Source organism: Mya arenaria, chromosome 4 (genome assembly GCF_026914265.1).
Source record: "Mya arenaria isolate MELC-2E11 chromosome 4, ASM2691426v1".
Taxonomy (NCBI): domain Eukaryota; kingdom Metazoa; phylum Mollusca; class Bivalvia; order Myida; family Myidae; genus Mya; species Mya arenaria.
The window spans coordinates 43584709-43610871 of record NC_069125.1 but is presented as its reverse complement, the minus strand read 5'-3'; the positions used below and the strand labels follow the sequence as shown (position 1 = coordinate 43610871).

General features: G+C 32.8%; 1 protein-coding gene across 1 annotated transcript in view; it reads left to right on the top strand.

The window, feature by feature from the left end:
- The window catches only part of LOC128230828 (prion-like-(Q/N-rich) domain-bearing protein 25), a 72223-nt gene extending 59473 nt beyond the window's left edge, over positions 1-12750 (top strand). Inside the window, exons 15-16 of the mRNA XM_052943271.1 lie at positions 12165-12302; positions 12671-12750. Coding sequence (XP_052799231.1) covers positions 12165-12302; positions 12671-12750 — 218 coding nt within the window. The remainder of the gene's footprint in view (positions 1-12164; positions 12303-12670) is intronic.
- Positions 12751-26163: the final 13413 nt, after the last annotated feature.

Here is a 26163-nt window from a genome sequence, read left to right as displayed (position 1 = left end):
ACTGTAACTGGTGTATATAAACTTGTTTTGTTGCGTTTCCTTGATGCATTAGGTACCGCAGGTATTATTTACAGATAAATACATGGCGGAACCTGGCCGTTGCATGATAATTAACCAATCAGTGAAGTTTTTAGCTGTATTTTTATGACACAACCATCTACACCCTGTCATTTATGCAGCATTCCTTATAATTTAAACTCTAAGTGTGACATTGAACTTTGAGTGAGGGATATTTGTCTTTTCACGAAACACGTCGCCTTTATGCACCGAACAAATGTGCATTATAATAGTTATTTTAAAATCCCTGCCAGCTGACAAAGTTACAGCCGGACACGAAAAACCCGAACGGACGGACGCACGGACGGTGAGATCATTTTCTTCTATGCATGTACATATGTATTTGCGTAGCACATGAAAACTTAGAAATTGCTTAACCGAGCCCCAGGGTGTAAAAAATACTTCACTATTCAATAACGTATTAAACTGATTATACCACTTCACAGCCATGTATGAGTAAAACCATTAAATGTTTTCACCATGTTAGAATCATATTCTCGTATAGATTATATTGATATAAATATTTGGAAAAAAAGCAGAAAAAATGTTTGGTTCCTCCAACCCATTCTTGCACATTCTTACATATATATTCTCATTCAAAACAAGAAACAATCAATGTTTATAGATGATAGAATATGAAAAATACATGATTCCGGATGCTTTCGCTAGCTTGCGCTTGGGTTTTATGTCATCTGATCGTATTTTATATGAAGATAAAGTAAACAAATCGGTCCTTTTTATCCCGTTCGAGCAAAGAAAAATATCGAGGCAAGCGATATCGTGGCACCGATATTTGACTGTATTATTATTCTGATCAAGTTCCATAATTATTGAATATAAAGCATCTGTATGTACATGTAAAAGTTCAACATTGGCTTCCTACATAAAATAGAGCAGCACAACAAGGCAAAGGCCGAGTAGCTTTAATAGTAATTTTGGAAGAACCTCATAAATCTCCTCATTTAAAGAGAACAATTCATATCATGTTGGATAGAGCAGGAATTCCAATTGAATTACAAAGACAAGCCTAAAACGAATTTCAGCAAAAGCGAAACACGCAAAGCCACTTCTAATGCATAACGTCGTGATTTATGATCGTTTAATAAAACTGCTCCATAGAGCAATATCACAGCACCTCTTAGTCAATATTTGGTCTATTTAAGTTAATAAATCTGCAAGACAAACATCAGACAATTTGTCATAAATAAACCGGATTGGTGCACAAATTGAGTAAGGAAACTGTACCGAACGCAGGATGGTTGCTACAGCGTTATCATTCAACAGGCTATTTAAACGAAGCACTAATCTTTTTAAACCCTAATTGCTATCGTATAGTTCTTTAAGATGCATATAAATCGCTGCAAGGGTCTTTTAAATGCTATCGAAGTAAACTGATATTCATAATTCACGCCTCTGTTTATTTAATGCAATATTAGAGGTGTCATAACTAATGTGCGAGTAACGTATAAACTATTTTGCATATAGGCAAATACTCACTGATATGTAACTATTATATATCAGCTTGGTGGGTAATGATTTCATAATTCATTAAATGACGCAGATGTATAAATAAATATGAGTCTAATACATGACAAAAACAGGGCCGTTGCATGGTAATATGACCAAGGGACCATAATTGGCCCGGTTCGCAAACCGCATAAAGTCCGAGTCAAGTAAATAATCCTGAAAACCCAGTACAAATATGTTGCTATAGTTACAAAAGAATAAATCAATAATGCAGTGAAGGGAATTAAAAAATTGTGTGCATATCTAATTGACATTCAAAATCAATACATTTACATGTATAACAAACATCAATTTTGACTGATAAACCTTTATTTACTTACTAAATAATGCATTTATGGAAAATATTGATTACTGATAACAAGATTGTAACCGTGTATTTAATAGCAGAAAGCGCAAAATAATAAATAATGATTAGTGAAAGCTTTAAGGTTTACTGTGGTCGACTATAGTCTCATAAGGTAGACATACAGTGTTTTATGCTCATTTCTTTCAAATCTCGGTATCCTTCGTAAGAAACTTTATTCAACCTTTTTGGAATCTTAAAAGAATATTAATAATTGTGGTAAATCTTATTTGGGAGTAAGAGTGCATCTTTAAATGTAACAAACGTTCATTAAATGAGATGTATGTGCTTGGGCTTTTTAGGCATTTTAAATGAACTTGTGATATCGGTTTTGTCGGTGATGTCGAGTTAATGCCTGTTTGAAATTATAAAAAGATTGACTTTGGATATGTGAAACTATACCATTTAAGTATTACTAAGGGATAAAACAATAAATTATATACTTTCAAGACGAACACATTGCTTTTGGGAAAATGCCTTCCTTTTTCTACTATAATACCTGATTCTTAAGGTATTTTAGTTACATGGTTCGTACCACTTTAATTACAGTAACTTATGTTATACAGTAATATGAACATACGCTGGCTCGAAGCTCTTCAGTCATTAAAGTGCTGCATATAAGGATCAAGCTAAGCTTACTCTTTTTGGTTTCGTATAGTGTGTACGTTTCTGCTTTTTAAGGGGCTTACCAAAGCGGTACCTAACATTAAAAAGGTATTGTTCCGGCTTCAGGATTTGTACTTTTAAGGGACTATATTAATTGTACCGCGGAAGGCATTTACTTACCCAGGATTGTTTAGAACATTTACTGTTTGCGAAATTTGCCAACATTACAGTGAAACGTGTTTACAGTTTTACGTTTATGTTTAAAGATCAGTGAACATACTTTTGGCCAAAGTTATCGTTTTGTCTTGCTTTAAACGTTAAACCAACGCTTTCAGTAGGCCTAATACAACCAGTAATTCAGATCAACAAAAATTCTGGCCTAGAAAATGGATGGTTCTTTAAGAACTCATTTTAAGCATACTAAGTGTAAAAAGTAAGCTGTACTTATTTAAAACAGTACCATGAGTTACAATTGTTTTATCTGATGAGGCATGATAATACTCTAAGTTTAGGTTGAAACATTCCGAATATACGATAAATCATTCATAAAATAATAACAGTGGATATGTTTGTTCCGTCTGGTTTAAGAAAGGCTGACGTCGGATCGTACACTTTACACAGTTGAATCAGCCAGTAGTTGCAATATTTTTAAAACAAATTTTCACAGAATAGTTTGTGAAATTTAGCTTAAAAATACAGGAGAAGGTGTGTGTTCCAGTAATTGTATTTCTTTTAAAAAAAAGAATCAGGTTTAATGGACTTTAGGGTTAATACACGGGCCTTTGCTGATCGTAACGACCGAAAAATAATCACTATTATTGCATAAAATTCACACAATGAGTAACTTTTGTGTTTAAAAAAGCTATTGAATGTCATGAAAATGCAAACACAGTTAGTTCAAAATAACTTCCTTAACATGTACGTGTGTGCCGTCACAAGGGATGTCATTGAACATTAAGCTCGAAAAGGGCCGCGACATAATTCAACAGTTTCATTTTTGTTCCGACTCCATTTTTTTTTCTGTGTTAAGTCGTGTTTTTTTTAGAATTTTACTGGATTACTTGAATTATTTACACACAATACCTATCGGGTATTCAATTATTTACCGAGATATTCCTACTTTAACATCTGTATGTTTTGGCATCTAATTTCAACCCCAAAATATGTTTAAATGTTCTGGATAAATGCATCTTCAGCATCAGAGAAAAAAATAATTTGAAAATTCTTTGTTCATAGCACAAGACGTAATGGAATCATGTCCATATAAGTCGTTTGTTCTGAATAAAATCGACAAAAATAATTAAAGTTTGGAGGAGGTAAACGTTTTTGACTTCAGACGTGCTTTTAAAACAAACAAAAAGTCAAACAACTGAAGAAAAATCACACACATTAGCCATCAAGGTGAATACAACTCAGAAGAAAATATGTACTAAGTTAACTGTGGGTTATTTCATTTCTATAATATTTGTATACAGCCATTTATGCTAACGTTGTTATGATGAGGGTCCTGATTGTGCTAATGTAAAACAAAAAGCCGGTCATTTACGGCACGTGAATTCACTGAACAATGCACGTTTTCTACCGATAACGCCTGTTTTTGCCTTTTAAAACACAACGATAACGGACCAAAAACACATTTTATGCAATAATACAATTTAAGAGACCCTTTTAAAACCTATACACATAGTTCTATCCAATCAGTACATAATGATGATCCATTTTGCCATCCCTGACCTGGTACACAGTAGAACAGGATACTCGTGTTTAGATTTACCTTCTGAAGAAAGACGATTGACCTCTAACATGGCTAGCCTACGTGAAAATCCCTCTATGCATCATCTGTCATTCTTAGAATTTTATCAAGTTCATGACTTGATATTGACTTGATTTCGGCTTTTCAATTTTCAAATTTAAGAAATACAGTAAGGTTTGCAAATAGAAAGATTAAAATGCTATACAATTAGTAATATGACACAATTACACCACTTTAATTTCGTTAAAGGGCATGCATTTAAAAAGTGCATCAACTGGATTCTTTGTCGCTCCTATGCTGCTTCAGGCTGCTGCTGCTGCTGCTGTTTAAAGTCGTGAAACGAGGCATGGTTGCTTACATAAAAATTGCTGGATGAAAATGTTGTTTGTGTTTGTAATAAAAATAGTTCCGCGCGATATTGGCTTGAATAAAAATGAGGAAGTGAACTTTTGCTAGTAAATGGAAAAAACGTAATACAATTCATACATTTCATGTGTTTTACGGCATAATCTTGATTTAAAGACATACACTTGAAATCCGAAAAACCGACGTTTTTTCTTCTTTTCAGCTTAAGGTTGATCGGAGCCTCTTAATACTACTAAAATGCAATAGTGTTACAAAATGTATGTTGAGCAAATATCTTATACCACATATATTGAAACTGTTCGAGAATGTGTTTTACATGCATTCATATTGTGTGAAAACACATAATTCGAATATTTTATCAATTTCCAATCTGTTACCCAAAGACATCATTTTTCTATCAGCCTGTTTGCCTTCATACAAACATACTGTTATTTAACCGCGGTAAGCATTACATTCGCCAAAATAAAGGCTTTCAGTCTTCTTTTACAGAATTAGAGATAACTTGAGTCCACCACTAACCTGACTTGTCCTACCCCACTTCCTTCCAAAGTTATTACCGTTCTTTTCGTTTTTGTCTACGTCCAGTACATATAACATCCCACTTCTTCGCACGTTTGTCATATATCTCATCCGATACAATATAAAAAGTTGAAATGTTCTGCAAATCATAACAGCCTTGACATCAGTATAAGCGGCTTCAAATAGTGACAGAACCGAGACATAGTTTAGTGTCATAGCTTTCTTTCAATTTTTCGTGATTATGCTGTTTATGGCATATGTTTCTATATTTTTCTCGTATTAATGTCACCGTAAATATGTTTATTTTTTTGTATATATACAATTTAAAAAAACAACATTGTTTAAACCAATTCGAACAGTTCACGCAGCCAAGTTTAAATCAAGCACCAATGCCAGTTATATGCATCTGGTTTAGACATAAAACAGACAAATAATTTATTTAGAACAAACTTTAGTTAAAATTAACATTATATAAGGTAGTACAGGAACAATTACGAGGGTACTTTATTGATAGATAAAATAAATAGTTTATTATTGTAAAAAGAACAGCACTCAACCAAAATATATAAACAAATGATAACTAATTCTGAATTGTACGGTGAGAATGCTACAAGTAATCACTAACAAAAGCAATACACAACACACCAGCCCCCACCCCAACTCCCCTAAAATCGTTCAAATTTACTTTTAATATCAATATAGGAGGTACAAGGTAATAAAATACGCTATATAATACACTTTTTTGTCTAGTTATTGTAAATATTTTCTTGGAGCATACCCCAAACCCGCATGCCAACACTTTACACCAAGTGAATTTCGGTTCCGAAGTTACGACCCTTTTAACCTCAAATCCTGGATCGCCCTCTGAACAAATCAATTATCTTTTAACATTGAATACATGAAATCATAACAGATTAAGGTAAATGAGGTTGTTTATGTGACCAACTACAAGTCAGAACTATTGAAAACAGTGGCATATAAATCGATTGATATCGAGGCTCGCAACAAACGAAACAACCTCATTTACTTAGTCTGTTTTTTTTTCTTTCGAGAAATATCGTACTGAGTAAGTATCACAATAAACAACGGATACAGCGAAAGATGCCTAAATGATCAAATAGCAAAAATACATGAACAGTATTTTTAAAACGATTGTTTTTTTAAGATGCTCCCACCAAGATTCAATAAATGGCAGTCGACAGCAATTTATTACCTATTTGAACGTCTGTGTTAAATAAATTACATTTCAACTGAAAGTCTCAATGTCATATAATTTTATCTCCAAATGTTCATTGATATCCAACTATCTAAAACAGTTATAAATATATATACATACTGTTTTTGTTTGTTTAATATTTTACTTAAAACAGATTAACCTTTAATGATCTTTCTGAAACTTGTGGTGCGCCAGGAATCATGTTTGATCAAAATGTAATTGTGACGTTTAACAAAAACCAAGAAGCTACATTTTCACCGATGAAAGTAAAACTAATTACATTTGTTATTTGTTTAAAAATAAACAACGAAACACTTCTAAAATTGCAAACATTTCATCAAAGATTAAAAAAAAATGGTAACAATGGTATTTCCCCTTTCGTGCATTATTTTTCAGTGTGTTCTAGTAGTTGGTATACATAACAGCCGTGAATAAATAAGCGGTATCCTGGCAATATAGGGAAGGCCAACTGCAGTTCCAGTTTTTACAGAGACCCGAACTTACTCGTCCATCGGCTGTTTGTATTGACGCCTTTTTCGTGTCTCGGTATATAAATGCCCATTGCAGAAGTTTAAATGGCATATTTTTATCACGAAATATCTATACTTTCTGATGTGTTTAACAAATGAGTATACTCCATACAAAAATAAATTTGTAACATTAAGTGTTCAATAAAACTGACATTGAGAAATTTATGTTCTTCGTTCAAACTCTCTTTCAAATAAAAGTGCTTGTTATGTAAATAATGGGGACCCTACATGTGAATCATTGGATAAATCCTTAAAATGTATTCAGCCAATCTGAGATAAGCTTTGATCATGTGAACAATACACTGTTAGTCATTTCGTCGCCAAGATTTAGAAGGGGTGTAACCAATCAATATAGGATAACGTATATAATGGATGTAATTTTCTTGACGCATTGCAGAATATCGGCGGACCAATGGATAAGGTAGGTACATCTTAAGAAGCACTTATTTCATCACTTAGTTCATACACTTATATTTGCTGGATATAATAACATTTTTGTTATTTCAAAATGTTAAAAAATTGCAATAGGACAATTTGTACTAAGCGTCAATATGTTTTATTTGATATATTTAGTGCTGTGCAATCCTTATTTTTCTAGAATATTAAGTTTGCAAAAATTGATAACATGCGCGACTAAAGTATTTGTCGTTGTCTTCATTTAACTTGTGCAACGACAAAATTGATATTGATAATATCTGTTTTGTAGGAGTACTTTTATTAATTACTTGAATATCACGAAAGGAAAAACATCTATTCGTATTACCAGACATAAAACTGAGATTTACAACTCGCTATACAACGGGATAAGGGCATTGGATATGACCGGGCTTAAGTGACTAAATAGGACGCTTAAGGTTATTTGTAATTTGTTTTCATTATATACCGACAGAAAGGTGTAACATCAACGATGATACATTGGCTTCTGATCGGATTGCTTTATGAGGCAACTGATGCAGGTAAACGTTTATGTACTCTTGATTATTCCTGCTTCGATCTAAACAACTAAAATTGTGACGTAAATTTGGCAGAGCATCTCACAACAGTAAAGTAATATTCTTTTCAATTCAACTTAATATTTCAAATTTGCTTCTCTGTCAGCTTGACTTTGAAGTCATTTTTCTTTCATGATAATTTGCTATTGGGTCAATCTTCGTTGCTTTTAATGATTGGTCCCTTAGCAACATTGTCGCCATTTTGATTCTGATCTGTGAATTCTATGGCAGTTAGAACTTTTGTTATCATCGTGCAAAAACGCGCCATTAATGTTCACTTTGACTGTTGTTTGTGACAATTGAATCGCTGCATTTTAGTTAAGCGCGATTAAATATTTATTTCTAAACTAATTTAAGGATCACAACCCTTAAAAGAACATTTCATAGTGAACATTTAAAACAATTAATATTATTTACGTTCGAAAAACACATCTCAAAATTACTCGGAAATGCTAGTTACCAACTTACGCACGTGCCTTTCGTGGAGGATGTTCCGATCCGCAATGGAAGCTCATGAAAACATTGACGTAGAAAACGCTACTGTTATTGTTTACATTTGCTACTGAGCTTGTTTCTGTAGCTTTTCGCATAAATATTTATATCTCTTTTAAATTTCATCAAATAGCGCGTGCAAGTTGTTCACTAATATCCTAAGTCGTGCTTATTTCAGTTCAATGTTGACGTGGTGAAATAGGTCCTCTAAAATCAAGTTTTAAAACATCATTTATCTTAATTCTGTAAATTTGTAAATTGTTAAATTTATTTTAGAAATACATATTTCATTGCATATTCTTGAAAATGAATACTTAAACCTCCTTTAACTATACATTAAATGAAACAATGCATGGCGCGTTATTGCTCGTTATTCATCTAGAGAGTGGGGTGCCAAACGGAATTTTCCAGCATGGCCAAAGTCAACGAAAATGCTTGGCTGGTGGGCAATAACATATTGATATATGCTTGTTTATCAGTCTTAAACCATAACATTGAGTTATCTTTTAGCTTTAGTAATCTGCTATATGTGTTTCCTAACTTTTGTTAAAATCACTAAATTTCTTTAGAGAAGAAACACTCTGAGAAAAAAACAGTGTATAAACTTAAAGTGAATGATAAAATTGTATCAGGAGTTAAAAACACATTAATTGAAGAAGTAAAATTTTATAAAAAAACTCTATAGTAAGAACCTAAACCTTGAAGACATTATAAGAGATGCATTTATAAACACAAACAACGATAAACTTCCAGATTTCGATAGTAATTTATGCGAAGGTCGACTCTCAATATATGAATGCAGAAATGCTTTAAAAGATATGAAAAATAATAAAAGCCCTGGTTCAGATGGTCTGACTACAGAATATCAAGGGTATTAAAATCGATGATACAGAAATAAAACGATCTCTTTTCGATGATGCAACGTATTTTAATGATGGCTTTGACCACTCTTTTAAGTCTTTGGTTAATTCATTAGAATCCTTTTCAAAATGTTCTGGTCTAAACCTCAACAAAAATAAATCCATCATTCTTAGAGTGGGAACCTTAAAAAACACAAGAATAAAGTTCTGCAATAATAAACAATTTATTTGGACTTCAGAATGCTCAACCGCTTTAGGTATTATATTCTACAATGACAAACAAAAAACAATAGACGAAAATATTAATAAAAAGGTCGAAGAATTTCATAAAGTTCTAAAACAATGGGAACATAGAAAACTATCATTAATGGGTAAAATTACAGTAGTGAAAACATACGCATTGCCCAAAATCATCTACCCATTCACTGTTCTCGCAAATCAAACCAGGTGTATTATTGAAAACATTAAACCATCTATCTTTAAACTCATTTGGGACAAGAAGCCAGACAAAATTAAAGAGATATTATGTACCAAAACCATGAAAACGGTGGACTAAAACTTACAAATGTCGAACTCTTTCTTAACTCCATTAAAGCTGTCTGGGCTAATAGATATTTAGACGACAAAAACAAAAGTCAATGGAAAATGTTTCTTAAAAAGAAGCTAATTAACTATGGAAATGAATTGGATTTTGACTGTGACTTAGGCAATACCACAATAAACAAAATTTCAAAAGAAGGTTCATTCATAAATGATGTCATCAAATCCTGGAGTAAAATTAAGCAAATATTTGACACAAATTCAATAAAAACAGCTAAGACAGTGATATGGAATAACCAAACAATTTACAATAATGGAAAAACTCTGTTTTTCAAACAATGGTATGAAAAAGGTATTAAGTATCTTGAACATATTTTCGACTATAGAACAAACAATTTTTACGAATTCAATCAAATACAATACCTATACAACAACATAAGGAATACAGATTTTATAAACTATCAAACACTCGTTCGATCAATTCCATTACATATAAAACACACAACTGATTTCGGATGGGATTATTTACGCTAATACTCAACAATTCAAAGAAAAAGTTGAAACATCAGTACAAACAAATAAACTTCTGTATTCAATTTTGTTGCATAATATTCTCAAACCGATTTCAGAAGCAAAATGGAAAGAAACTTTGGAAATTAGTGAAGATCTGGAATGGAAAGCTATTAATAGTAATATTTACAAATCAACGATAGATACATCATTGCGTTGTTTCAACTATAAATTCCTTATGAGAATATTACCGACCAACAAATTTCTGTTTAAAGTCAAATTAGTCGATTGCAGTCTATGTACTTTCTGCCACTCAAATGTTGAATCAATTGAACATTTATATTGGGAGTGTCAAAAATCTCACCAGTAAACTAAACAACTTTATTACATTGACATCAATAAATATAACAATTTACAAACAGGAAGCCCTATTGGGAATAGTCAAAAAAGCATATACAGTAATATCTGTAATTTTTTAATTATCTTAATGAAATCTTATATCAATTCATCAAAATGTAATGACAGACAATTATCCTTCGATGTATTTTTGCATTATCTGAAATTAAGAATCAAAATAGAAGAGCAAATAGCATTAAATAATGATAAGTATGAAACCCACAGAAATAAATGGGAAGTACTCGATATTCTAAATAACTATATATATAAAATATATAAAAGAGACACATTTAGCCTAAACAATGCATATCTTATTATTATTTTTACTCATGAATATAAATAAAGCAATATTTTAAACAAAACAGGGACATCACTCTGAGTGTGTGTGTGTGTGTGTGTGTATGCGCGTGTGTATGCGCGCGTGTGTGTGCGCGCGCGTGTGTGTGTGTGTTTGTGTGCGTGCGTGTGTGTGTGCGTGCGTGCGTTCGTACGTGCGTACGTGTGTGTGAGATAGAAATTATTTTTCAATACAACATAGAGATGTTTTAACATATATATATATATATATATATATATATGTTTTGATATATTATGTAAATATGATTTATTTTGAAAATAAATGAGAAAAAAAATCACTAAATGCACCCGAGGTGTTTAATGACATAATTATTGGGTAACACTGTAAATGTTGTTTCTAATTCTTTACGATAGAAATAATATGACAAGCCCAGTAGCCAACAAATACACAAAGACTAAGGAAAACGACTAATACAGACGTATACAATTGCAGACAAACATGCATTAAAATACATTTATTAATAAATGTTGGAGTTACCGCCTTAGAGCGATCAACGTATCAGGAGTTATCCGGGAGATTAACCCAGTTTCTTAAAACTCTTTGTCCCAACATTTATCAACAAATTGTTTGAGTTCAAATGAAAGCAGCAAACAAATACGTCACTACCATATACTGCAAATGAATCATGACACTGGGACCGTCTCATTGCCATATTTTCTGATATAAAAGTGTCTCATTTAAATTACATCTCATTCTATAGAAACGCTTACCTTATAATGTTGGTTTTTCGAGTTTTGCAAGAGATCTTTTTCTAACTTTGTTGAAATTATGCACATGGGGTCGGAAAATGTCCCGCTGCTGGGATCATTGCGTTTTCGCAGTCATGATCAACATACGTCTATAACTTAAACGAGTAGATATGAATCATATATTTTGCAGTAAGGGCATCCACAAATATTGTTCAATCATTCAATAGTGGTCAGAGCTGGTCCGTTATAATATCTAAAGTATATGTAACATTTGATACGCTCATTGTCTAGAATTATTGTATCTAATCTAAAAGTAAAAGTTGATAGAACAGCCAGACTTAAAAATTTGAAAATTAAGTCCCCATTTGGAATGTCTACATTTTGTATAATTGTCTTGTGTTTTTCAACAGTGGCCCTCGGTGGTATTTGCACAGATTTAACAGATTGCACGGCCACCGTCGCAAACTCTCTGTGTTCAGGTCCGACGGGAGCTACGACATGTTCCTGTGCTGACGGATATACACAACAGGGCGACATTTGCAAAGCAAGTATGTGATATTATAAAAGGCAGAGTATGCAGTAGTTTATTTGAAAGAGTGTGTATAAATGAAATAAACGATTAAAGAAATGCAACATCATTTTGAAAATAGGGATACAATGATAACCGTGCAAAAAAAAGTAAACACTATTCTTTATTCAACTAAATGCTTCAAACTGCATTAAAAAACGTACCATACTTGAAAAATTAGCTCGCCATTGCTGAAAATCGGAGAACTCAACCATTTATCATTTAGGTATGTTTTAAAGCTGTCAGGTTCTTGGTACAAAACTAGCCTCCATTTATCAATCGGTTTGCAACGATTTGAAATAGTCACCTTTTATTGACCAATATGTTAACTGGATTATACAAACACAGAATTCCTAACCACGTTTCACGAGGTTTTGGGAGAAAATGGGGCTATAATAACGGACAACGACCCAGCGCGACAGCTGTAGCATGCATCATGTATATCATATTGTAAAAGAGGATCATTTTCAAGTGTAAGATCGTAATTTATTTCAACGAGAGAGAACCAAAAGCTTAATTTCACAAGTGAAATGGACACTAGAGAAATATTTTCTTTTGGTGTTCACAACACAATACGACAAACATTTTATGTGCAATTTATGATACATGTTTTCTGTATATTTAATCAGAAATCACCGGGACATGCACTATGGTATCGGATTGCATTGACAATACTGTATGCTCCGGTGATCCTTTGACATGCCAGTGTGCCGAAGATTTCACATCAAACACCGACCAAACAAAATGTCTCAAGAGTAAGTAGATTATATATACTTCTTTTGTGCATCATAATTTTTTAGTACCGCGAATTTTTGTAGGTGTATTAAGTAAGAAAAAAGATGACAAACGGTATCATTTCGATTATAGAAACGTCTTAGTCAACACAAACGTTTTTGTGTTTTACTTTTAAATATTTAAGAAATTTCATAATTGTCCAAGTATTTTGCATTGTGCTGTTGTGAAAATGTAACATAAATCCTGTTTACTAAAACAGAAATCACCAAGACATGCGCTAATGCAGAGGAGTGCATTCCCAATACTGTTTGTTCCGGTGATCCTTTGACATGCCAGTGTGCCACAGATTTCACACCTAACACCGACCAAACGAAATGTCTTAAGAGTTAGTAAATTATTTATACTTCTTTTTGGTGCATCATAATTTTTTAGTACCGCGAATTTTTGTAGGTGTATTAAGTAAGCAACAAGGTGACAAACTGTAACATTTCCAATATAGAAACGTCATAGTCAACAAAAAATGTTTTTGTTTTACTTTTAAATATTTGAGAAATTTCATAATTGTCCAAGTATTTTGCATTGTGTTATTGTGAAAATGTTACATAAATCCTGTTTACTAAAACAGAAATCACCAAGACATGCGCTAATGCAGAGGAGTGCATTCCCAATACTGTTTGTTCCGGTGATCCTTTGACATGCCAGTGTGCCACAGTTTTCACACCTAACACCGACCAAACGAAATGTCTTAAGAGTTAGTAAATTATTTATACTTCTTTCGTGCATCATAATTTTTTAGTACCGCGAATTTTTGTAGGTGTATTAAGTAAGCAACAAGGTGACAAACTGTAACATTTCCAATATAGAAACGTCATAGTCAACAAAAAATGTTTTTGTTTTACTTTTAAATATTTGAGAAATTTCATAATTGTCCAAGTATTTTGCATTGTGTTGTTGTGAAAATGTTACATTAATCCTGTTTACTAAAACAGAAATCACCAAGACATGCGCTAATGCAGAGGAGTGCATTCCCAATACGGTTTGTTCCGGTGATCCTTTGACATGCCAGTGTGCCACAGATTTCACACCTAACACCGACCAAACGAAATGTCTTAATAGTTAGTAAATTATATATATCCTTCTTTCGTGCATCATTGATATTTAGTACCGCGAATTTTTGTAGGTGTATTAAGTAAGCAAGAAGATGACAAACTGTAACATTTCGAATATAGAAACGTCATAGTCAACAAAAATGTTTTTGTGTTTTACTTTTAAATATTTGAGAAATTTCATAATTGTCCAAGTATTTTGCATTGTGTTGTTGTAAAAATGTTACATACACCTGTTTACTAAAACAAAAATCACCAAGACATGCGCAAATGCAGAGGAGTGCATTCCCAATACTGTTTGTTCCGGTGATCCTTTGACATGCCAGTGTGCCACAGATTTCACATCTAACACCGACCAATCCCAATGTCTTAAGAGTCATTTGATTATATATTGTAACACTACTTATCTTTAGTAACGCAAGTTTGTATCCGTCTAAAACAATTAACACGAACAAAACTGTAGTCGTACAGATTTAAGAACGAAGTAGCAAACAAGAATAATGAACATGTTTATCGACATTCCTTACTTTAAAACGTTTTAGAAATTTCATTAATTCCGTTATAGTTTTATTTACACTCCTATAACTGAAGTACATTAAAAATATCCCAGGTTGTTCTCTTGAAATAATGTTGTCAGACATAAACATGTACAGGCGGAGATATTATTATAACGCAGCGCGGAATAACAATACAATAACTATGTCAAACACTTTTCAAGCGACATCCATCTGACAAATGCATCATTGTGTCAACATCCGTGTCCTATGGGTATAGTTTTAGTTTTAATTATTTTAAAAACCACGTTTATCAACAGAGAAATATTTTAAATAAAATTTCAATTCTACATTGTCTTTCCACTTCTATGAAACGTTAAAAAAATATCGATGAAAAAGTCACTTTGTCAAATGCCTATATTTATATATTTGGGTGGTAGGTTTTTCACAACAACGAAATACGACAAACTATATTTATATATTTTGATAATAAAGAAGTAAATAATGATACTCGATCTTGTTATGCAAATAAACAGTTTAGCGTGTAATCATTAGAAATTATATTATATTTCGTTTAAAAAGAACTGGCCTTCCCGACAGGCGACACAACGCCATCAAATTTATATTCAATTGTGTTTTACCAAAAACCGAGGTTGCAAGAACCGAGGTTGTTTGATACAGTTCTTTTAAAATTTATTATGTTTCCATTGTATTATAAAGGGAAATAAGTTCTTAAGCATCTGACCACTGACGCTCTATAAATTGTTTATATAAATTTGGGAGACAAAAAAGTTCTAAAAAAATGAAGGGAATATCAACAATGACATATCTTATTATCAAATTTTGTATACCCCTTATCAATTCATTTTGAATAATTCTTGAGCTTGCAGATTTCCGAAGATTAAGGTTAGAAATTTTACGATTGGATATTGCGTATTAGAATTCGCTTCTCTTAAATACTAGATCAAGATCAATATAGTTCAGCCAATATTGATGACATTTGCATAAAAATTAATGTTTTATCATTTAAAGCCTGACAATGCACACACAATGCCTTTTTTTTCTATAAATGATTTTCTAATTAAATGTTTTCTTTATTTTAATAAAACCATAATTCCTATTGATTTAATATCAAATTTTAGCATGTCATTAAAGCCATATTAAACACCTTATTTGTATACAAATAGATTAAATATTTTATGATGTTGATACAAAGTTAGCATACTATGAGTTTTGCTGATCATATTGGCTCAGCAAAACTGAGTTAGACAGAGCTATTTATACTTTTCAGATCTGGGAGATCTGGGAGTGGCATGCGCTACCAATGCTGATTGTGGAAGTAAAGTTTGTGATACCACTAGAACAAAAAGCGTTTGCGCTATCGGTAAGATATTTTAAATGTAAACCATATTTATAGCATACGGACATGTATATAAATCATATATTTGTTTTTGGAGGTTCGTCTTATTGTAAAATATGAGGTATTATCATAGCGTTGACTTCGTCGACGGCGTGTATAAAGCTTTAACATTGGCCATAGACAAATTCCAAATTATCTACATAAAACTTATATAACATATAAAAACATATATTATGTTATCAGTGACAATAATCACACATGTAGCAATGTCTTTTACGTCGTCGATTTCTTCCTTAACAAAACAGACAAGCTTCATCGCCTGCTAAAGGTTGGGTCCGACTGAATTCAAGGTATATATTGAAATACTAAGTAGGACCCCACATTATTTGAATTACTTACTTGGGTCAAGTCAAACATTCAACAGGTAACACAGACTCATACGTAGCACCCGTGTGAGGTGGTTTATTTGATGTCTAGCGCGTGCATTTGTCTATTTAGTATGCTCGTCTGAATGTAAAAAACACCGATGTATTGCTATAACATTGGTGTCGTCATCGTTGTCAACCTGACCAATGTACCCATGTTACCAGTGGCAGTAAACACTTGTGTAGCATCACACATAGCTCTTGCTTGACATAGTGTGAGGTTGTGCCTTCGATGGGAAAAACAGATGAACGTTGTCAGCTGCTTGAGGTTCTCCTGACTGAATACAAAGTTAGTTCTGACATTCGTATTAGAAAAAGAAAACAAAAATTATTTAAAACACGTTACTTGATGAACTCAAAATAAAATTCAACAGGTATCACGGACGCATGTGCTGCTTCCAACGCAGACAACTGTGTATTGAATGCTGAATGTACGAGCACCTGTTCCTGTAAATCGGGTTTTACGGCAGAAGGCAAACTCTGCATTGGAGGTAAGATTGGTTCAATCTAAGCATTCAATCGGATAGGTATCTTTGTGGGTTTGCCAAAAGATACACTCTATTGTTATAATTTTGGTAACAGTTTTTCTGAAATTTCAAATGCGATTTAACGTTTTAACTCGTATTTATAGTATTGAGCATAAAGAGTACAATTTATACGTCAAGTTAATTTCAGATTCTCGCGTAAGATTATGTGTGTCGTTTTGGGTAGACAAATATTGCGCCAGGTTACTCTCTATTTGTCCATAATTTAATGTTTATCCCTACAGCGCCTGGATCTGCTTGCGAAGCATCTTCTGGTTGTGCTGGAAATGACGTTTGCGACACAAATGCGAATCCTGTGGCGTGTGCTTTAGGTAATGTATACAAACAAAGGTAATGTGTGAAATTCAAACATTTACCAAGATGTAGAATGATTGATTACACATAATGCACATTTACTTCCTTACATTCATATTCCAATAATATTGTAGCTAGCGGGGATGCCTGTATGACCGATGATTCTAAATGTATGACCCACTCAGTGTGTACGGAGGACACATGCACTTGTTCAAACGATGATGCTGATGAAACCACTAAGCTGTGTCCAGCACCTAATGGCGGTAAACATAAAAACATGACCATGCATATACATAAAACAGTATAGTTTTAAACTGTCATTACATGTGATGTCTTAACTACAATCGTGTTATTACTGTTGTTGATAGTGATGCCATTTGTTTCACATTAGGTTCCTCTTCTTTTCTCTTCTAGTCATCAATTCGTGCATTTTATATTAGTCTCATACTGTGTCCCTTTTTATTTTCATGTGGCAGGTTTTCGGGAAACATCTTCGATGCTTGTAGTGGCGGTGTGCCTCTGGTTGAGTGTATTCTTAACGATACGGCCGTACTGGCAACTGACCGACTGTATAAATTACTGCCTGTGATACTTGAAAACTTGTGTTTAAAAACGATCTTTTCCAAAATACTTGTCAAATCTTTATCAAAGTATAAATGCATTATATAAATATATAAATATATAGATGTATACGTGAACTGTTGATATCTATTAACTATATGTACTATTGGCCTCTTTTATAATTCGTTTATGAGAAGAAAAATACTGTGCTAAAATCGATTTTGAATCATGGTGTTTTTGCGCTTTAGATTTGTTTCGATTTCTTGTTACCTATAATGTTCATCAAACATTCGAGTTACGTTAGCACAAGTGTTTGAAAGTCGCAGATATTTCACACTTAAGATTGAGTTTGCAAGAAAAAACTTTAATTAATTGTGTCAAGATGTCACATTAGATTCTCAAATTAAAAACAAGTAAAGTGCTTTCCTTTACTAAAATTTGCTGCTATATAACAATGAGTATTAAAACAAAGATTAAAATTAAAAATAAGCAACATTGTGTTTAAAGCATAAAACTAAAGAGGAATCACAAACAGTAAAATGAAAAAGTGTTTATATTTAAAGAATCCTTTTAATTAAAGTGCATTTTGTATGTATATACGTGTTTACACATTGCTTAATCCTTTATTTTGCCAGCGCATGATATTCACCATAAATCAAATCGTTTACAGATAAAGGTAACAAACCTTTAAGAGTAAGATTTCATTATTTCCATTATTTTTTTTTTTTCTTATTAAGAACAGTGCACTAGTATCCATAACATGTAGTTCAACGCCCCAGACCACCAAGCATAATTTGAAACGTTGTACTCAATATGAAATAATGTGTGTTGCTCTTTGCTGGATGACTTAGAGCGAATAACTGTCATCGCTTTTGTTTTTTGTTCGAACAGCCATAACGAGCACCCTTTCAGTGGATTAAATTTCGTCTTCATCAATACCCAGTGTCCAATAAATGCTTTCATGAGCTGGTTTGATTTCTAAGTATCTAGTCAATATGTTAAATATATGAAGCCTGTATGTATACTTAAATATATTAATGTTGAACTCAAACGCTTGGACACATTAAACGAGTCGATGTGTTGCTTGCAAAATTTTATGTCATCTCTATATCTCGTTTAATACAGATATTTGTAACACAGAATACATTTACTGTAAAATGCCATTGCAATAAAAAAGTATGTATGTATGTTCGACTAGAAGTCGGACAAGGGTCCATTAGAAAACTTTTGATTTTTTAAACACTGTTTAAAGACGAATGAATGAGCTATAACAATAATATATAGTAATAGTATGAATGTTAAAAAAATACATTTCTGTCGTTTCTGATTGAAGGTGTTGATATCTGCGCTGTTGCTTAATTAAATATCCTGGTCTTATCCAGCGTTCCAGAGGGGCCATAGATATGTCAGTGGTGTGTAGCTCCTAAGTGGAGAAGGAATCTACCACAGAACTGACAAAAGTGTTGGAATCCCAAAAATAAGGTTAACTTGAATTAATACTAAAACCAAATGCACATTGACTACTCCATCATTTAATGTAAAATACTGATCAAAGAAAGTCAAACAATGATTAAAATGCATGTTAGAATAAACAGTTTCTCTAAAGCTATAAACTGTGATTAGGTTTCATGATACTAGGAGCTGTTCCTCACTGAAATGTCTTATACAATCAGAATTAAATTACAAAGGATTTTGTTATCGAAATGACTTTATTCTACCAAATCTGTACAATAAGATAATATAATTATGTATCATTAGAAACCATGCATACTATGGATAACACTGTCTTCAAAAATATGAATGCTAGTTATTAGTCTAACTTATTCAGTGTACTAAAGGCCACCGAATACTGGACAAGATCAATGTTTAACATGATTGCTGTGAATATTATTTATTTAGAATTATTGATCATGAATAAACAGTTTTCATTGAAATATTTGTTGAACCTGTTTATCTACCATTTAAAAGAATGTAACGATTATCCAAAAAAAGTGTTTTCGTTTTCTATTTGTTGCTACTTTTCAAAAGGTTCGTCCTACATATTAAGGACAAGCGTGACAAGGAATACTAGACATATACAATTGACAAATGCGATTTAGTATTACATGCCTATAGTTTCGAGATATTGTAGAACAATATCAAATGAATTAGTTATATGAATGGCGTTTACCGTTTGCTTCTATCGATATAAATATGGCAACAGTATCGACCGACAAATATTTAAGGAAAAATGGATCTCTCTTCGCCGGAACACAAAACATCAAGAGCCGAACAAGAGCAAATGCCAAATGTAATACCAAATACATGAGAAGAAAACATACAGGTACACAATAACAAGCTTACACATAACAATTATATTAATGACTTGAATGATGTCGTATGTTTTTTTGTTTTGTTTTTTAAATAGTTCCACGTAAGAGCGAGTGTTTTGGAGGTCTCTAAAAATGTCGCCTAGCTCGAAGATGGTAGATCAACCATCTTAAAACAGGAATTGGCTAGTTGGGGTCTTAGATTGTAACTAGACCATCTCAAATCGGAGAATTGGTTGATCTGAAGCGTAAATCATAGCACGATTACCTTAAACCCATTGAGAATCGATTGGTTTAAATCTAAGATCCTAAATCGATCGCATAGAATTCAATTTTCCTGGTTGACCTGGGTCGTAGATAGTAGTTCGAAAATCTAAAATTCATTAATGATAAGGTGAGCTCATCCGGGTCAAACAATTCTTAATAGATTTTAGATCGCAAAGCTACAAGAAACGACCAAGGTCAACACATTTCTATTGCGTTTTGCATATGATCAAGCTGCGATATACGATCCATGTCACAACCTTTTCTTAATGGATTATGGATGGTTAATCGGTTTTAATGTAATTTTTAATGTGTTTTCGAAGTATGAGCTTCAATATACGACCCATATCAACCGATTCTAAATGTAAATTATATAGTCAAGTTAAGTTCTACTATCCACGTCAACCAATGCGTATAATTCAAGGTGGCCGAGCTACGATCTAAGAACCAGGTTTACCAATTAATAGTTGAAGATGGTTATATCAGACATTCGAGCTAAGTTTGAACTAAACACAAGCAGATGTGAGTGAAAAAACAGGACAAAATTACTTACAACTGCATTGTCCAGATACTTTTAGAATTATGAAACATAAGAACATGAGCAATTTTCGCGACGTTTAAATGAGAAAACTTGAACCCGTTTCCTATTCCTTATTCGATTTATTTTATTCCTTAGTTCTCCACGAATTGCTTAAAATCAATGTGTTTTAAAAGGCAAAAAACAATAATTAAAACTCACATAATGTATTCGACATCAGCCATTCTTTTCGTATTACTCTATATATGTAATTGGACTGTGTTACGAAAAAGAAGAAAACTACATTAAATAATACATCGCCATTCGTGAAAATATGTTTTGATGACACTCGTGAAATAAAATACGATCTTACAATAAAATCAATAAATATATTCTATGAAATATAAAAAAGTATTTCATAATAGTTAATATGAGCGACATATGGTTTTCACTTTTACTAAAAGTACTGCACAAATAGTTCTTGGTGCGGTTGAGATTTTTGGACTCTTAATGAGTTAATATGTACGGTAATTGAGCTGGGTACTGTTTCAGTTCATTTAATTCGAGATATTAAACGAAATACCGGCAAAGCCAGTGTAAGAACACGAATTATTCGTTTTTGCAACGACAAGGCTTTGCATCTGTGGGTACGAAATATTTGTAACGGCAACAACAATGCTTTGCTTTTACAACTCCGGATTTAAACAAAAATCTAGCTGGTTATCAAACTTGTCCAAAAGTATGTGTTCATAATTCTCATAAAATATTATATCCGTATTTGGTAAATGTTTTATATGAACAGCGGACATAGTCATTTGGTTCCATAAAAATATAATATCAATGAGAAACCCCAAAAGAAGTTAAAAACTAATGATCGACTAACACACGATGAGATTCCATAACAATAAACATTGTTATCAAATGTGTTATAGATAAGAAATGCTCCAATAGCAGTTAGAACAAGCGTTTGGAAAAATATTTATTTTTTACAACTACATCTATTAGTAGTCTCATTGTTTTTGTTTGTTCAAAAACTACAGTCTTAATTGACGTTATAACAAAGTCAATTCAAAGTTATAACAGGTTTAGACGTAAAGGTTACTGAAAAAAGGTAAATCATTAAGTTGTACAAAGCTTTTATTTGTCATGCTCGAGTTGTAGCCCTTTGCACCGTCCAATGACATATTCCCTGTCATAATCCCTGTTAATATATCATATTTCTTTACAAGTTGAACAAATAGTAATGTATCGGTATCAAACATATAAAATATTATGTTTCTGTAGTTTTTCACATAAATACTATAAAAGTCAAAATGTGATGTTGGACATTTTGTTGTACTTTTTAAGTTACGATAAGTATCGAATGTCTAATATTGGACACTTTAACAACTATATATATTATACCTTACATTAATTTGTCCTTTCTTTGTGTATATAAAGTTGATCGGTCCGTATATCATTGTATTTTAATAAAAATCCAGTTTTTGTGACGTCAGCGGTCCATATAATGCTTTTGCCGGTCCGGACCTCGCCAAAAACATAATATGGACCGATGACGTCATATAAGATGGACCGCTGACGTCTTGAAACTTTTGAGTGCTGCTTGCAATTTTCACAACAACCTTTTTACACATCTAAGGCGCTTTAAAATTATTAAATCATAAAAAGTGTTAACACCTCTGTCCATATACACCTTCGGGGGCAGACTTGCCGGTCCTTATAATGTCATATGACCTTCAGCGGTGTGTAATATTTCTTATATATTCTGTCATGACATATACGTAGACGGAAACACTCTTACAATGACTTAAAACTGTTAGTATGGACAGTGTATTTGTAGAATATATCAAAAGTTGTTTTCGTAGGTTCTCTGCTTAGTCTGATTTATAACCGCAGTGCAATTACACGTTGGGATGAATACGACTGTTCATGTTTAAGCATCCATATATTTACATCCTGCAGGCTAGAATTTATTGAGTAATTAATTTGCAAAGCACTTGATAATGACAAGTAAGTATTTGAATTTGGTTTCCGAATATATTGGTACTTGAAATAAATAGTGTAACTCTTAAACCCTAAGTAAATAGTTGGATTTAATAATGTTCGTTGAAGTTAAATTAAAATGAGCGCAAAACTCTGGCAATCTCCTTTTCACGCTGCAGTTCAACTACGAAGGATAGGGAAGTTTAATTCCAGCACGATCTTGTATATTAAAGGGGCTAGACAACTAGATAACAAATAGTTAAAAAATAAGCAAGTACAGTATTTCCTAAAAACAAACCTTGAATTTGCTAGTGCAAGTTAGGAGTCCGTTTATACATCATTTTACATGATTTAAAAAAAATAACGCAACAAACATGTTCCTGTCTTATCAGAGTTTCCCCGTTTGAAAAAAAAGCGCATAAAGGTTTCCCAGTTCAAATATTATATGTTAATGAGTTCACATAAATATTTCGGCGCTACTTTTAAACATACTAAGCAGTACGTGGTAGACAACCATATTAAATTTCGAATTGGAAACGTGCGCACTCCTACGAATGATACATGCATCGTCAGCTATATGATATATCAGTGAGTAAGCTGCATTGCGTTTTACACAACAGTGTCAATTTTATGTAAGTTTTGACAATTTTTCTTGCAATTTTATCAGCTGGTGTATGTCTGCTTTAATCGACGCACATTTTGGAACATACTAAAACACCTTTGGGTCAAACATATTTTGAACCATTATGTAAATGTTTGTGTCAATCTTTGGATTAGAAACAGAGCAGCGCCACGAGGCTGCAGGCGAAGGTCAGCACATTTAAAGCTTACCATTGATGTTATGTTGGATAAAACACAAGCTCAAGTTAAGATTATGGGATATACCCAAATAGATAATGGCAAAATATAAATGAAAAACATGCCTAAAATTTGATCGTTGGCAGGCAGCAATCTCACTGCAACGTTCATCCAAAATTTGATATACCTAAGTAAATAACTCTTTTTGAAAACCATAGAAAATTAAGTAAATTAAGTAAATTGTAATGGTGACAAAAAACGAGCAAGCTTTCAATATGGCTGATATGGTATCGAGCAACGGGTGACCTTTAGTTGTATTTAAAGAACAGTTTAAACTTAGCAGTGATACTTTTCAAATTAATCGCTATCGTATATTTCTTTAAGATGCACACAAATCACAGAAAACACCGCTTGAATGAAATCGACCACTACAAATTTACATAGATACACATAATATATTGTCCAATGGTTTGTGGTGCAAAGATAATAAGTGGTGTCATAACTCATGTGCGCAAATATATAAACTGTTTTGCATGCATGCTAATCGTAAGTATATCTAATTGGTATTAACTTACTTGCTTTGGTATGTTAACTTTTACTTTATAACACCGCATATTATATTTAGATGTTAAAACATGGCAGAACCCGGCCGCTGTGTGATAAATGGCCCGAGTGACGCATAAAGGCCCGAGACGTTTGCATCGGCCACGTTCTTGCATGTTTTACTTCTTTATTGCATATGTTTTCATGAATGTTATTTTAATTTTAGTATAATAGTTTACTTCAACACCATATGCTTGTTTCCTATCATATTGATTTTTTTTTACTACGACGAAAATGACTTTGTAAATTTGGGGGTAAACCCGCATATATCGTAACTGACTTCTACCTTTTACCCTCTTTTTACCGACCGGCTCGGTTTATGGTTCGCATGGGTTTCGCAATCGCTGGCCCAGATTTAGTTTTCAATGCGCAATATTTTACCTGAAGTGTGAACGTTCAACAGGCTGAACGTAAACTTGACAACCATAATCGGCCTGTTCCGGTTAAGTAATCAACAATACAATTAAGCTCAATACAAATTGCAATGCTGCATCTACGTTTATGCACAAACATAAAAAAATATGTAAGGTAGTTTTTGTATTTTACCTTGACAGATCTTCACTTACCTTTAAACAAGTGTAGCAAAATAACCTTACAATTGATATAAAGTTTCATGTTGGATTTCTGAGTGCTTTTTTGTGCTTGCATAGATCAATGTTATCTAGCCAACCATATATCGACTATTAGTGTCAAGGGTGGGCCAAGCGTGTCCAAACGTGTGACAATGTTTAGTCCCAAAGTGAAATTTTCTGTGACTAATACCCAATATTAAAAAAGAAAAAAAAATCAAAATATGTATTAAACATTGAGCAGCTTACAACAGAAAACGGTGTCAAAGGCTACGAGAGTTTATGTCTCCAAAGTATTCTAATATAAGGTTCCCTCCGTCCATGCATTCAAGGAAACCAAGATTATTGAGATATAATAAATAACAACATTTCCATCAAAATAGTTTTCATTGAAATATTTCACTGACAGTGTCCAGACTGTTATTCGAACATTTAAATGCAATGATAAAGGGGATGTTTGTTGGTTTCAGTGTGATATCGTATTCTATTTCTTGAGTGTCGTAGTAAAAATATTTTAAGATAATTGAGTGTTTTTCTATATATGGTATATCATCGAATATATATATGTTCGAGTATTTGTTTTCGTATGTACTGTTAAGCAAGCGTTAAGGCATTCAGCTTTAAGAAAGCGTTTGGAAAATAGGATTACCATTTTCCTAATAAAAGTTATGTTTATTTCCAAAAATATCTCTATCTAAGCATTTACAATCTTTTTAAATATCAATTTATTATTTTCGACGTAATAAGCTGATTCAAAAGTTGTAAGCTTTATTTCACGTTCGTTATTTCACTGAAAAACTACGTATTTTACCAAAAAGCATGAACAAACTAATACCATTTGTTTCATATGTGGGTGTCTTTAAGCGTTGTGTGTCTCGTTGCTTTGATTTTTGTGCCTTTAAAAAAGTTTGGGCTACATAACATTGTACTGTATCGAAAAAAGGTCGAAGTGTTCATGTGAAGGGCCCGTGATCGTTCTATAACGCCCTTTCCGCCGAAACAACGAAAATCGACTGCAGAGCGGACAAGAGAACAAACTCAAGATTCAAAATTCCAGTCACTTATGGAAGGTATTTCTACAAGGTTGTGTGTATAAAATACATCGGATATTAGGAACTACTTATAAAGAAGACTGTGTAAAAGGGCAAAACTATTGATTTTCACGAACACTGTTTAACAGTTTTCATTGCGATTTTTTCGAAGGTGTTCTCGAATCCAAGTTCTTCAATGTAAGTGCAGTTATAGAGGGAATGTGCAAAGAGCTCAACATTTTGATTT